Source organism: Rhipicephalus microplus, chromosome X, assembly GCF_043290135.1.
Source record: "Rhipicephalus microplus isolate Deutch F79 chromosome X, USDA_Rmic, whole genome shotgun sequence".
Lineage (NCBI taxonomy): Eukaryota > Metazoa > Arthropoda > Arachnida > Ixodida > Ixodidae > Rhipicephalus > Rhipicephalus microplus.
Window position 1 is genome coordinate 137,369,933 of NC_134710.1, and position 15,589 is coordinate 137,385,521.

A 15,589-nucleotide genomic window follows, 5' to 3' on the forward strand; every position below is an offset into this window, starting at 1 on the left:
GGCACATAGGCGAAAATCAAGAGTTGAGAAAACTGACTTTGAAAGTTCACTCTTGTTTGGAAGTTCACAACATGCCTAAAACACTCAGAATCCTCCTGGGCAGTAATCCTGAGATGCTGTGGCCTTGGCCTCTGTAGAGCGCAACCCAGTTTTGCGCTTCTTTGTCGTGGAACAATGCGCCTTTTGAGCCCTCTTTACCCTTTTGGCATCCTTTTCGGCTGCTCGCCGCAAAGAGCAGTCTCCTGGATTGAAGCCCAGTTGAGCAGTGATCTCTTGCAGCGCACTCTTGCAGCCACCATTGAAACGGCAGACTGCATCTGCAACTGCACTTTCCACACTTCGAAGGGAGGCGAACTGGCTCTTGGACTGGAGTGACCAAATGAGGCTGTTCATACTCTCCACAGCGTTCTGGGTTTTTCCCTGCGCACACCTCTCAAGGAGCTCTTTGTTCGAGAGGCGCTTGTAGATTGGCAGCAGTGCCACTCGCACGTGAGGGGGCAGTTTATGTTTGTGAGGCGGCAGCGGCTCTCCCTTGGCCAATGCCTGATTGTGCGGGCACCAGGAGTCAGTCCCACTTGGGCACAGGTCGTGGTGTGGATCCTGGTCTGTGGATGTTACATGGTAATAAGTGGCCATGATGGCCCTCTCCATGCCAGGAACATCGTTGGGGTGGCTCTTAATGGCCCAGCCATAATAATTCGTCAACTTCTTTATCAGGCCCTGCGTCAGCCGGCCTTTGCCACCCATGCTCAGTCCTCGGCCTTTGGATTTGTGCTCATCAAGAAGGTTGCGCAAGGAAGTGCCCATTCTTTTTTTCACATGGTTCACACACTCCTGTTTCTTAATCACCATGTAGCCATACACCTTGTCTTGCGTGAGGGCAAGGTACGTACGGCTGTCACCGTCGCAGAGCACATTGATGTATCGAAGCTTGTACTTGGTAAACGATCTTTCAAACATGATCCTAGCTGCTTCTACTTCCATTTGGCCTGCATTAGCATCGGTGTTCTTTTGGCACTGTGGCTTGTGTTTCTCAAGCCACTCCTCATAGTTGTCGTCACCAGGCTTGGGGCCAACAGCACAGCCTTGGCAGTAGTTGGACAGGACACAGTGGTCCAAGACCAAGCCTGTGTACAGCTCGATTACACAGCCCACGCCAATATGACTTCTGTGCCCCCTCGTCATCCATGTGCCGTCGTAAATGACGTCAATGTTGCCTGGCACTCCTCCTAGATCCTTGTAAATGTCATGCACCTTCTGTGCACTTTCTGCTTCAATGCGGGTGGCAGCTGATGTGGTGGCAGGGTGGCTGTACTTCCTTTGCAGTCTCTGGTAGGACTTGTGGTGCAGTGCTCGATGCGAAATGTCCATCGCAGAAAAAATGTCATTTATGGCAGATTGTTTTCTGCCAACTGACTGCACAGCCCTCAAAGCACGCACGTTTACCTCAAAGGGGTTCGTTTTTTGTTGCCCGGAGCACCTCGGGGACGACCACGCACTGTTCACTATGCCACAATTGTCACAAAAAAGTTCCATCCTCGCCGCGAGTCCAAGGCAGTGCGTAGTCTCGAGGCGTATCGACCCTTCGTCGCACTTGTTGCACTTTACTGACGAAAGCAGACCGTTCAGCATCTTCTTATTTACAATGAAGAATGTGGAGTCCTTACCGCCGTCATTTTCGTCGCAGCCTTCGTTCAGAAGCTCGAGCTTCCGCTTTGAAGCGGACTTCGATGCTACGGCATCCAAAACATCCCGCCTTGTCTGCGCCCGCTGCGCGATTTCTTCACTGCTCGGAATCTGGGCCGAAACTCGCGATAGAATGTTCGACGCGCGCACGCCCGGAGTTGCAACGGCTGCCGACGCGGTGCCACCGCAATCGGGTTCGCGAGAGCGTCCATCACGGTCGACGGCATCCGGCGGTCTGACATGCGACGATGTGGCACCTTCCACACTCTCGGCCTCACAACAATCAGCGAAGGGTCTGAGTAGAGGCTCCGTGACGCTTGAAGAGCATGCTCCGTCCGGAACTGCGACTGGGACGGCAGCCGCAGTCGTCTGCCCTTTGTTCCAAGCTTTCCGACGCTTGCCGTACTTGTGGACGCTCCGGAACTTTTTTTGCGGCAACATAGCACCGCAGTATGAGCAAGCACTCAGAAGAGACCACCGATGTAAACAAAGCTTGGTAAAAAAAGCACGCGAACTATCACAAAAACAGCAAACTGGCAAAAAACGAAGCGCACGCCGGATGATTCTCGACACGGCGGCCGCAGATGCGCTCGCGCTTCCAAGGTTGCCAAGGTGCGCGGCGCAGCTTTGACCAGTAAGAGGTCGCGCCTGCTACCACGTGACCCGCGCCGCCAATTGCCGTTCTTCGTTTTCGTTTTTTTACTTGCTCCTCGCGCTTTTATTTTCACTCGGCGAAATACGAGACCGCGACCATCGGGAAGCCGGCTTTCTCCTCTTTCCAAAGCTACCAAAATGGCGGCCCACGGTCAACAACTTGGCGCGTTTGTGCGGCGTGAACAACACCGTTTCAGGGGCTTTTTTTTCGCACTTTTCGGCGACTAGCCTCGGCAAAAACACTATTTGCGGGATTTGTAGCGCACGTTTCGCTGTAATATTTTAGAACAAGGAAGTTGAAGGTCTGAAGATTACGAAAAAAAATAAATCAGAAAATCGCATATTTTGACCAAAATCGGCACTTTACTTGCCGCGCCCCCCCTTAATTACTTTGAATTGTTCATTTGGAATACAAGTTATTTGAAACATGCCAGAATTTGTTTAAATTTTTGTTCACAGTTTAATTTCCTTCCAGTTTCTGGCTGTCAAATTGGGCGTGCAACCCTTACAACATTTTGTTGATTGTTAGGTGGGGTGTAACATCCCAAAACTGCCATATGAGCATCAACCACCTTGCTACATTCATTCTGGGAGAGTAGCCAAGAATGAGCCTATACAAGTATCATATACAATTCTAATTGCATGTTAAGGCCCGTGCAGGATGGCACATACCAAGTCAATCTACCCCAATGGCCTTGCAAAGCCAAACAGTAGCACGCACATTTGTCGGTTTAGCTACACACCCAGTGAACCATAATGTTTGACAGGAGAGCAGACTGCACATAGTAACCCAAGCTAGTATACAACTTGGGTTACTGGGTACATACCACAGTTTTATTGTGCACTGAAGCACAGAAAGTGGTCAATGTACTGTAAGAAAGCTATAAAAAAAAGCACAAGCATGACTTGATAGGGCAACTTACCACTCCACCACCAACAGAATGCATGAGCACAGTTTGCTTTTCTCGCAAATTGCCTATGTCAAAAAGAAGAGCATAGGCCACAACGTAGTTCATGAGCACAGCAGCAGCATCATCAAAGGACATGGATGCTGGCAGTATGTAAGCGTGCTTGGCTGGCACAGTGACTAGCTCAGCCCAAGCCTTGTATTCCGTCAGAGCGGCCACACGGTCCCCAACCTGTGAATGAAAAAATTATTGCAACTTATTACCTGTAATGTTTGCATAATCAAATATATTATATTACATTTTAAAAATCTGAATTTCTTGCCATTTCTGTTCTAAAAATACATGCTATTTGACTGAGCTTGCCGTCCGAAATTTTCATAAAATGAGATGCCATAGTGAAACATCAACTTTGACCACCTTCACCTTTTGCCGCTATCAGTGGGCATTGAAGTATGCCTAATCAAAATGAAAGCACCACTAATTGAACCTGCGACAATTTGACACTAATCCACTAGGCATGTAAATGCACCTCTATATAAAAAGGTAGGTGCACCCATTAATGAGAGACAGCAGGGCCAGATCTCTGCGTAACAGTTTCAAACTGCAATTTAGAAACAGGGTGCTTGCTTTCAATGCAACGATGCCAGCAGCAACAAGTTATTTTGCTGTGAGTGGCCAGCTAAATGTTAACAAAGAAAACTTGACATAGCTGCATTTTGCTTCATAAAATGAAAGCTGGAATTAAAGAATTGGCATGTAAACCCACACGTCAAAAAAAAAACAAAATAACCAATTTTAGTATTTACTATGACAATTTGCCATTTGCCATTTATCAGATGTATATAGAATTCTGTTATTCACCACATTTCCAAAAGAAAAACTTGATACCTCCATCATAGGAATATGTAAAACACGAAAGCAAAATGTGTCCTCATAAGTAGTTTATTGTTTACTGTACATTGATATGCAAGATAGCTTATACATTGTCTATTGGCGTTTTACAGCTATAGCACCGCTTAAATTCATCCACGTGGACTCTTATTTACAAATCTCAATCCTCACGACTAACATCCATCATTAATGAGATGCATGCGGTAGCTATAGTACATCAAAGAGTGGAACCAGAGCAAGCAAAACAGCCAGAAAATAGTGACTGATTGGACGCCGAACTTCGGCTAAGATCGCCTACTCATGGAGTTTCGAGTTATTGAACACCACTGCCTAACCAGAGGGAAACAGAACGCATGCTGTTTCTTCCCTTTGGCCCACGGTGCTTTGGCCGGCCACAGTTATTTGCGAAGCTAGCGTAACTGGGGAACGTGGAGTTAAAGCCAGGCAACGCTCGCGGGCGTCTCCTATTATTGCTATGTATAGACGCTAGGAGCAACGCTGACGCTTGAGGTAAAGTCGATACCAGGGAGTTTGTTAAAATTGCAGTTGTATAGGAAACTCGACGAATGGGATGAACGCTTAGAAATTACTCATCAAAGGAACCAATCGCGGATGTCACTCATTATGCATTACTGCACTTCATCTAGAACAGTCCGAGAGGACACTGGTAGATATAAAAGGCATATTTTTAAAGCCTACGAAGTTTGTGCCCCTGGCACACTTGATAGCATGCCCGGCATGTGTTGTCATGGGCCTAAAGTTCAACGGTTCAAATCCAGTTGACAGAACTTTTTTTCCTTTGTCTTCTGATCACAAGTATTTTATGTCATTTTCGTGACTGAAGTAAGTCACTGAAGTCTTGGTGGACCCCAGCATAAAACACTTTCATGCTAAAAACATGACAATTCATCAGGCAGGACATGATGCATCAAAATTTTTGTGAACGCTCAAACAGTATGCTATAATTTGCAGTCTGATATGTTCAGTTTTGTGTACACTGACATCTTCTGCCTTTAAGGTTCTGACAATTCTGTACAAACCCATTGAGCCTGCAAACTAAGTCCTGAGGGTCATTTACCGACTGATTTCAGCTCTACATAACTTAATTTATTGCAATGCTTTAAGCTGCGAATTACTCAGATATCTCCTACTTAGCCAAACGAATTTTTAACCGCCCATACACAGAACATGCCCGGATAAAGCCAGGTCACCCTGGCTGCTAATCTGATTGGCTGATGGAATGCACAGGACTGGCTGGTAGGGTGCTGGCACCTGTTCCGCTTTTAGAAAATATTAAACACTCCATGATCATCTGTTGCCATACTGCGTGCATGCTGCTGGGCGCGCACTGTGTGATGGCCACGGAGACCGAGGGCAAATTGTCAATGTGCAATCTCCGAGGTCTAGAAAGGGCGAAGCTGAAATCGAGTGCATGCACCTAAGAGAACTGTGATCACAAGCAACGCCAGTGTCTCAAGTTTAGGAGGCTAGGCAGAGGCGAGAAGGAGGGAATGATATTGACCATGTTGCTAAACTTGTGATGCGAATAGTTTGATGATGCTCTAGCCTTAACTAACAAAACTTCAAACAATCGTTTCAGGGTCCTTTTAAAGGGACACTAAAGAGCCAAACGATTTTTCACGTATTGGTGAAGTACAATTTTCTAATCCCAAAAACACCACTCTTACCAAGACCCAATGCTTCGTAAATGAGAAAATGTGCAAAAAGAAAATACCAGTGGAGATGTCACCTTGAGATTCCTGCACCAAACAACGTGACAAATTTTTAAGACATCTACTGGGTCAGACGTACCTTCTATTAGATAAAAATGTAGTACATTATTGTGGGTACCATAATTCTAGAATGTGAAGTTTCTGAAAATTTCATCGAGGTAATGTCGCGAAAACACGAAAAATACATTTTGAAAACTTTAGTCACATGTGGGGATTTCAGTGTGAAATTTAAGCATGAAACTTCAACCTTGACTTTCTCTTTTAAGGAAGGAAAGAAAATAGGAGGAAAAGAACGGCAGGGAGGTTAACCAGCCTATAGACAGCCGGTTTGCTACCATGTGCATGGGAGGGGGAGGGGGAGATGAAAGAGCAGAGAGGGAAGAGAGATAAACACAGCCAATTCGGCAGCACACGCGCGCACACTCATTCATTGTCCAGTTTTGTCTTTCACGGTGCGACTTGAACAAGCGGCTGTAACAGCAATGTCAGTGTCGCGTAGAAATTTCAACACAGCTTTTGTCGCCTTCTGTTGCAATGTTATGATCAACTTATTATAATGGAACACACTGCATTAGAGTTCTCAGACTCTCAGAGTGCACTGTCAGTTTAAACTAACTCATTGTTTCATTAGTGTCCCTTTAAGTTCGACGAACAAACCTGAACCGTTCTAGAAGGAGCAATTTCAAATCAGTGGCACATAGGCACTGGGACACATAAAAAATGAATTATTCAATTTATTTCAAACCTTAATGCATCGTGCGCAACTCACTTTAAAATCTGTTACGCCTTCACCCACAGCCTCCACCTCGCCAGAGCATTCAAATCCCATGATGAACGGTGTCTTTGGAAGGTTGTCAAGAGCCCCTTGTCGCACCATAAGGTCCAGGAAATTGAGCCCACTGCAATGAATATCACAACAGTAAGAGAAATATTCTTGTGTACACACACACGAACTGCTACATCATACCACAGTTTTTTATTTTGATTGATATGTGGAGTTTAACGTCTCAAAACCATCATGATTATGAGAGACGCCGTAGTGGAGGGCTTTGGAAATTTTGACCACCTGGGGTTATTTAACGTGCACCCAAATTGAGTACATAGGCCTACAGTATTTTCGCCTCCATAGAAAATGCAGCCGCCGCAGCCAGGATTTGATCCCACAACCTGCGGTTCAGCAGCAGAGTACCTTAGCCACTAGACCACTGCGGCGGGGCCACATTCAGAAAATTTAGACCACTAGTGCATAAACATGCATAAATGCATGCATAACCTATAAATACCTAGTTCAGGAAGTGGCTTCAGGCAACTAATTACACTTCAGTGCAACACACTGCACACAATTCATTAAGCAAGCGGGGATGGTTCCCACAAAATTGTGCCTGATGAAAAATTTCGGCAAAAGTGGCTCCCACACAAAGGTACGTGCAAGGCCATATAGTCCTGCATGGCCATCTGTGTCATTGCATTAGCAATATATTATATGCAGGTTATGGCCATTTTCTTAAATCGCATGGTCTAAATTATCGTGCATAGTCTAAATTATATGTAAATGAAAAGAAAATTCCTAAGAAACTGCAGGAAGCTTTCAGTAAAGAATAACTGCTGCAGTAGAAATAAATTATTTTCTTCATTTAACCTATGTCCCAGTTGTCTAATAACATTATGCTGCTTTGGTGGCATACTGTCCCTGCTTGACTTAACTGGTGGAAATTCGAACACCTGTTTGTACAGTAATTGCAATGCAAGATGGGTCCAAACAGCAAGCAATGTTTGAAGTTGTTACACCAGTGCAGATGTTGTATACTTGATGAAACCTTATTTGTTGAAGGGTCACAACATGGCCATGCTATTAGTTTCATTTGGCAGAACTACGCAGTCCTCAGCATTAGTGTTGAGTGCTTTTAAAATGAAACTGGCCAACATCTGCCAATTTCACTTGGGTCACTCTGCGGTCTCCTCTCAGAGTAGATGGTTCCTCGCTAGTCAGAGAAGAGAAATTAACTTTTGACACTGGAATAGTAACTTCAGCTTAGCAGCTCGACATGCTATCCCATTTACCACAATTATAAGCATGAAGAACATTCATTGCACATGCAGGCTGTCATCAGTGTTGACCGAATATTTCAATGCACAGGAAGGTGGCACCAGCTCTTGGTACATCAGGGAGGATGAACAATTCCCCCTATGCATTCAACACAAGGTTACTCTCCTACACTATTAGCTGAAGTAGCCCTCCACACATTATTGATAGCATGGGTGAAAAAAAGAATGAACCAATCCGAGCAACAACCACAAGGGTTAAGGAAGAATATAAGCATTTTATGATAAATCAAAAGGAACTGCTTTACTGCTTGAAAAGGTTGGGTTGCCTTAGAATGTGTAGTTATAAAGAGATTCAGTAGCATGGGAAAGTGAGAAAATAAAACAGCATGTTTTAATTGAATGCGATAATATCCACCAGGGTTTATGTTTGGGCACTAGCCTACTGAAGCCTTGGGTTTTATGAAAAGCACAGGTGAACAGGTCCACAATAAAAGTAAGTAAAAAAAGTCAGTTTCGCAAAAAGGGCGAAGCAATGAATGCGATAGCAACATGTTCGAATGTTTCAGTCCATGTTGTGATAACTGTGGCAACATTAGAGACAGTGGAACACATACTACTAGTATGCCCCGCATACTGCTTTGAGAGGCAACTGTTCGAAAAAGAAATTGACATAATCTGATACAAACAATTGTCATCGCACAACATATTAGGCCCTGTACGTGGACCTTCTAAACATAGTCGGGTCATACTGTCATTGATCAATTATCTGATTTTAGCCATGTCTGAAGGCTCTAATAATACATCTTGTATAAAAAAAAGCCTTTATTCGATGTCAGTAACCACTATAGCGAAATAAAAAAAAACTAGCACTAAGGGAAGTGGGGCTCGAACCCGGGACCGCTGTATGGCAGCCTAGTATACTACCACTGAGCCACTCCGATGTTTTTTTTTTTCTTTCTTTATTGCCTGTTTACATACAACATTCACAAACATATATACATCAAACAAATTAGAAACATGAAAGAAAAAAAAAGAGGTAAAAAGCATCATATTTAACAGGCTTTTTAAAATTCCTTCCTCTGTAGAAGGCTTTCTACTTGATGAAGCCATTCGGGCACCTCTTGTTGAAACTTTTGAGCTTCCACGAACGAACAGACAGATTGAAAGAAATATTGCCTGACCGGACGTGCATTAACATCAGCATGGCGCACCGCCATTCTAGATTGCCATATACCGTGCAGGCCCAGTAACATAACTAGGTCGAAAGGTATTCCTTCTTCATTTGATACTGGTAGAAATCTGATGCCATAGGCATCGAGAGGCAGATCCTTTTTCAAAGTCCTTTGGAGAACATCCCAGAAAAAGACGGCATCCCAGCAGTCCAGGAAAACATGTTCAATTGTTTCCGGCTTTTTGCAGAGAAGGCAATCGACACCCCAAGGAACGAATAAGCCTTTTTCTTGCATCCATGTTTTCACGGGCAAGGTCCCAGTGTGCAACTTAAAGAAAAAGGATTTCGCTCCAGGTGTTACCTCCATTTTTTTAACACGGCTTAAGACATTTTGGCCTGGGCCTACACGGTATAATGCTCTATATAGGGAAACAGGAAGAACTGTTTCTACTAAATCTTTGTATAACTTTTTACGCGAAACCGTACTGAGGTATTCCAATGAAAAACGCGTTTTTAGAAAGAGACATGAATCAACAACTTCTTTTAAGAAACCTCTAACACTTGCTTTCATGTGAACAGATGCTACCACAAATTCTGGCAACCGTCTTCCAAGCCTAAGCTGTATAACAGTACGTATGAATGGGTCTCGATTATTTCGGAAAAACATAAACCGATTAACTAACTGACGAAGGTACAAATGACACAGACCAAGTCCTCCAGAGCGAACCCGTCTGAATAAGTTAGTTCTACTTGTTCGCTCCCAAGAAGAACCCCACAAGAAAACAGCAAATATTCGATGAAGCTTCTGTAGATTCACACGTGAACAATGCATTACCTGAAGGACATACCAGAGCTTACTGACTAAAAATACGTTACAAAATGTCGCTCTGGCGAAAATTGATAGCTGGAAACCATTGAGTTTTTCAGCTTTTTCTCGTAGCTCCACGGCCTGACGCCGCCAGTACGGTTCACTGTCACAATAATATTCTAATGGCACACCTAGGTATCGTACCGGAGTAGTAGTCCATGAAATACCAGCCACAAATTGTGGAGTCACAGGCCATTCGCCGTGCCAGTAACCCAGGCACTTGCTCCAGTTTACCAAACTACCACTTGCATTACAATAAAGGTTCACAATTTTTATGGTTTCAGCGATACTATCATAATCTTTACAAAACACAGCTATATCATCTGCGTATGCCAGTACCCGTACTTCAGTTTCTTGTAGTTTGTACCCCACTATGTTATTGCTTTTCATGACTTTTTGGCAAAATGACTATATAAATTGAAAAAAGGAGGGAAGACAAAGGGCAGCCTTGTCGTACAAAACGTCTGACATTAATTCGTTTCCCAAGAACTTTGTTGATGATTAGCCGAGTTTTACATCCAGTATATGCCATTGGAACTGTATCTCGAATTACTTTGCCAACATTGACATAGTCTAACAAAAGAAAAAGAATTTCGTGCGGTACTCGGTCAAATGCTTTTTCTAAATCTATCTGGATCATCACGATGTGATCATTTGTGGCATCGCAGCACTCCAATACACTTCGTGCCTTGTGAATGTTTGTGAATATAGTGCGCCGTTTGATCCCACATGTCTGGTGGTCGCCTACAATGTTATTAATAACTGTCTGCAGTCTCCTTGCTAGCACTTTCATCAAAATCTTGTAGTCGATATTTGAGAGACTAATTGGCCTGTACAATTTCACTTCACGTAATTTAACTGCGTCCTCAGTTTTTGGTATTAAAATAGTATGAGATAGCAGAAAAAAAGGTGGCAAAGTCTTTATGTCTAAGGCTTCGTTAAAAACCGCTGCCAGGATCGGTGCTAGTTCGTGTTTGAATTCCTTATAAAATGCGGCTGTTAAGCCATCAGGTCCTGGGGACTTTCCCAAATGGAGGGCAATGATTGCTTTTGTCACTTCCGGTTCAGAAATAGGACATTCTAGGCTGTCTTTCCTGCAGTCCTCAACCTTTGGCATTAATTTTAAAAATTCATTCTTGAATTCATCTACATTTACTTTACATTTATCAAATAAAGTGGTGTAGTACTCGTTGAAAGCATCCTCTATATATCTTCGTTCACTTGTAACGTTACCCATGTATTCAATCTGATGTATAACATTCCGCTGAGCGTTTCGTTTTTCGAGACCAAGCATTCTTTTGGTCGGTTTCTCTCCTACGGTCATTTTCTCTGCCCTTGCCCTTATTTGTGCACCACGATACTTCTCATCAATTTGTTCCAATTTGGACTTTACTGACCTTATATCATTTGTGAATAAGCCTGGCGTTTTGCTGTCCTCTGCTAGCAGTTCTTTGAGATTTAAATGTAGGGTTCTTTCTTCTTCACTCTTTCCGTGTTTTATTACACATGAGCGTTCTATAGCTATCAACTTTATATTCTGTTTAAATTGTTCCCACTTCACTCCGTATTTTTGGTCTCCACTATCTATGTTTGCCAACTCCTCTCGAACACTGTCCATAAATTTTTCATCTTCCAAGAGATTAGAATTCAGCTTCCACGTGTCCCAGTTAAATACTGGTCTACGTCTATTCCTTTTACCTATTACAAATGATACTAAGCAATGATCACTAAATGAAATAGGGAGGACATTGTACTCACTGATAATCGGAATTAAATCCAGTGATACGTAGGCCCTATCTAGGCGCGCATGACTGGAGCCTTGGAAATGCGTATACAGTGTTGATCCTTTACCAATACACTCTGCAACATCCTCAAGGTCTAAGTCAGAAATTAGATTCGTTAACGCGACTGTGCTTGAGTCGTTGAAATTGGATGTACTTGTTTTATCATCGGCACTGATCACACAATTAAAATCTCCCATAAGGATGACTATGCGATCGCATTCACAATAAGTACGAATTTCGTCGAAAGTTACACATCGTTCATCAACTTTAAGAGGTGCATATAAACAAATCACTCGCCAATTAAGAGAAAAAAAGCTCAAATCACATACAACAAACCTTCCGGATGAGTCAGACGTGACGTTTTCAACACTGGCACCTAAACTATTCCGCACAAAGATCACACACCCTGCCGACCTACCCACTGCATGACTGACGCTGGCGGTGTAGCGTCCGGTGAAACGTTGCAGTAGGCTCTCGGTGGCGTCCACGCTCTCCACTTTGGTTTCCTGAACTGCAATAATGTCCAGGTCTTGGTCCATGGCTAGTCTGTAGAGCTGAGTCTGTTTCTTCCTGGAAGCCAGTCCTCGTATATTGAGCGTCGCTGCTTTCACGAACCCGCTCAGCGACGTGATCGGTGAGCGGGTCCAAGCTGAGAGCCCTGCACGTTCACTTGTTGGGCTCTCGTCGTCCAGGGCGGATCCATGTTGTTCACCTTTAGTTTGAGCGGCCATCGTCGCGTTTGAGCGACGACGACCGTTGGCGGGCAGCGTTTCGTTTCTTGCCTCCACTGACCACCTTCCACTGCATTTCCGACTTTACTTGCGTTTCGTCTACTTGAGCACCGTCGTCTGAATCGCGACGGCGTTTTGCAGACGCCGATTCTAATTCCATGCTTAAGGTATCCAGGTCACTAGGCAAATCCTCATTTTCGTGTGTTTTGTTCGCCAAAGAGTGCTGTGAAGCCGAGTTTAGAGGAGTCGAAGCAGCGTTGGCCTGGGACGCCGGCGTTTCAGGGCGCGTTGCTTGCAGCTGTGACGCGGCGTGCATCGTAGGCGCAGGACGCGTCTCTTCGCTAGTCGTTGGGGCCGCTTGACTTCCCATCTTCCGTTCGGCGTTCGTGTCCGGGGCTGAAGAAACTTGCTTGCTTTTCCCCAGCACCGGCGTGTCGTCCGATGTCGTCTGCTTCTGTGGTATCGCAGGCAAAGACGCTTGTTCAGATTCCTCCTCATCCATGAGAAGTTCACTCTGTTGAGTCTCTGGTCGTCGCCCTGCAGCTCGTGCGTATGAACGGTTACACTCATCCTGCTCATGACCGAAAGAGTGGCATTCGCTGCACCTTGGGACCTTACTATCGCGTCGCATATGCCCCGTGCTTCGGCACCGCAAGCACAAAGGCGGTCTTCCCGGCACTACGACCAGTGCTGTACTGCTGCCAATACGCACCTGATGGGGCAGTTGATCCACAGAAACGCCATCTCGTAGTTGCATGCGTATTACACGAGTGGTCGATTCAACTCCTTCAAAATCCTCAACTCTCCATCGGTCATCGGTCACCTCCTTGACGTCGCCGTATTCATAGAAGGCACGTCGAATAGCGTCTTTTGTAACATCGAACGCTAGCCAGTGCAATTTCATTTTAACTTCTTGCCGCGTCGGGTCAATGACGAGACATACCCGGTCTTTAACTTTGATAACGCCTGCGTCTGTCAGCGCTTTCTTTGCTTCCACGGTCTTCATGTTCAATAGCCACACGTGCGACATCCGATATGCTCCAATGCCACTTACTTGCTGTATGACGCCTAAATCTTTAAGAGGTTTCCTGAAGTCGTCGATGCGGTACGGTCGGCCGCTGACGTCGCAGTGTAGAGCTACTGCTCGACGCATCGCTTCACCTGATGGCAACGAAGGCAGAATAATCCTGTAGTCCTTTGGAACGAGGGGAGACGCTGTACCGCGGCAGGCGTCGGCCGCTGTTGCTGCTCGGGATGAGCTTTCCATCCTGCGTCCGCACGCGTCGGTGACCAGAAGCAGAATGACTGAGCCACTCCGATGGTTGGGCCTAATTTGCAAACTTGCCATGCTTTATGTTGGGAAATGAATCTGATTAATATGAGTAATAAAGCATTTTAAAATTTAGAACAGCAAAACTACAACGAGGCATCATACAATGCTAATAGCATGACGAGTGGGTCATCCAATGCTTCAAGCCATTATAGAGACTTGTTTTTTTTATCACGTATTAACTGACGCATACCTACTTCAGGCATAATTCCTCATTGTCGGTAGCTATTGCATGAACCATTGGCACAAAATTCCTTACAAGTGTTTAGCGGATACAATGATTCTTAGAAGAATGATGAGAAATAGCATAGCGAATGATGGTCTACTACCCAGAAATTATTAATGCCGTAGTGGGTACCCAAAAAGTGTGCTTGCAGCAGTTACCCATTGAGTAAATAAAAGGCTCTGAAAGGCCGCTCTTCTAGCTTTCGCTGCAACTGCCGCGCCTTCCGCGCAGGCCTGGCGTTTTTTTTGTTTTTTTTTTCATATCTCTTCTCTTTACTAAAATCTTTCAGTCCTCTTCCCCCTATACTAGAGTAGCATGTCGGCGATATATAGACGCCGGCAAAAATCTTTTCTAATAAAGAGTCTCTTTCTCTAATATTTTACGAAGAAAGGATAGCATCCAATCTCGCGTAACTACACCACGCTGGTGCAAAGGCGTGTTTACTCTAGAGCGACACGACCTCGACGAAGACAAGGCAGACGCAGAGCATCGGCCGACCAGTCGCCGTCACACTAGGCCACCGCCGCCGACGACGAAGTTTGAAAAGACAGCATGGGCAAACCTGTCGTCGGCGCGTCGTCGGGAGATCTGCGGCTGAGCAAAAATTTGCCTTTGCCTATGTCTTTGAAATACAAACGACCACGAAGGAGGAAATCTTGGGGCAGATAATGCCCTCTCCGAGACTTTCACGGCGTTTGAATATGCATCTTGCACCCTCCACAGAAGTCTTCGCTTCCCTTTTGTGTATCTCCGCCCCCGTCCCTCGACGCCATGGCGGGGGCTGGCTGCTCCATGTAGCCGGATCTTATCTTTACTTCTCTATTCCCTTCAATCCCTCGTGAGCCCCTGTTGAGGTGTTGCACTGATGCTGACAGTTACGGGGCTAACTTCTCTCTCATACATGAATTCCCCCCCCCCCCCCCCACTGGAGAGGGACAATTGGCACATGCGGGAAGCATGGCTGAAAATGAGGTGCAGGTGTGCAAGTTTAGTCGGTGTCGCTGCGTGTGCCTTCAGTGTGACTGCACAATTGGCTAACGAAAGCCTGAGCACGACAAGGCACGGATGGGGTCTTTCAGAAACCATCGGCGGACTGTCTGTCATTGTGTAAATATGACGACAAGATAAAAGACTCCGAAAGACAGTGGGCAGATCAAAATCAGTGTCGCGTCTAGTTTAAACGCGCCTTAAGAGAACACGGCCGCTTCAGATACACTTTTTGAACTGTTTTTTTCGTGTTAAGAGCGCAGCTCGTAGCAGATCTCACCTGCTGAGGGAGCACAAGGCACATGCTGATCGTTGAAGCGCTCCCCTCCCCCTTGTTCACTCACAAGATAAGCGCGCACACAGACGACCCCATCGGGAAAAGCGAGCGCATCCAACACGCGCGCACGTGTGCGTGAATGACAGCGGCGGCGGTAAAAACCAGCCACGACTGTCCATGTAATTGCTATCGTAATAAAAAATGTTGGAGGATTGGTGGTGAATTGAAGGACTAAAATGGTGAAACTACAGTTGATCTGCAATAATGAGCACAAAGTTGAATTTTGAATCAAGAATT

The 15,589-nt window shown here is 45.2% G+C and overlaps 1 protein-coding gene across 2 annotated transcripts in view; it reads right to left on the reverse strand.

Annotated features, from left to right (window-relative positions):
• Positions 1 to 15,589, reverse strand: part of LOC119176526 (synaptic vesicle membrane protein VAT-1 homolog-like) — a 71,089-nt gene that overhangs the window by 23,723 nt on the left and 31,777 nt on the right. For both annotated transcript variants that reach the window (XM_037427864.2, XM_037427863.2), the window contains exons 2-3: positions 6,642 to 6,771; positions 3,264 to 3,479 (exon numbers count right to left, since the gene is read on the reverse strand). In XM_037427864.2, the coding sequence (XP_037283761.1) occupies positions 3,264 to 3,479; positions 6,642 to 6,771 (346 nt within the window). The remainder of the gene's footprint in view (positions 1 to 3,263; positions 3,480 to 6,641; positions 6,772 to 15,589) is intronic.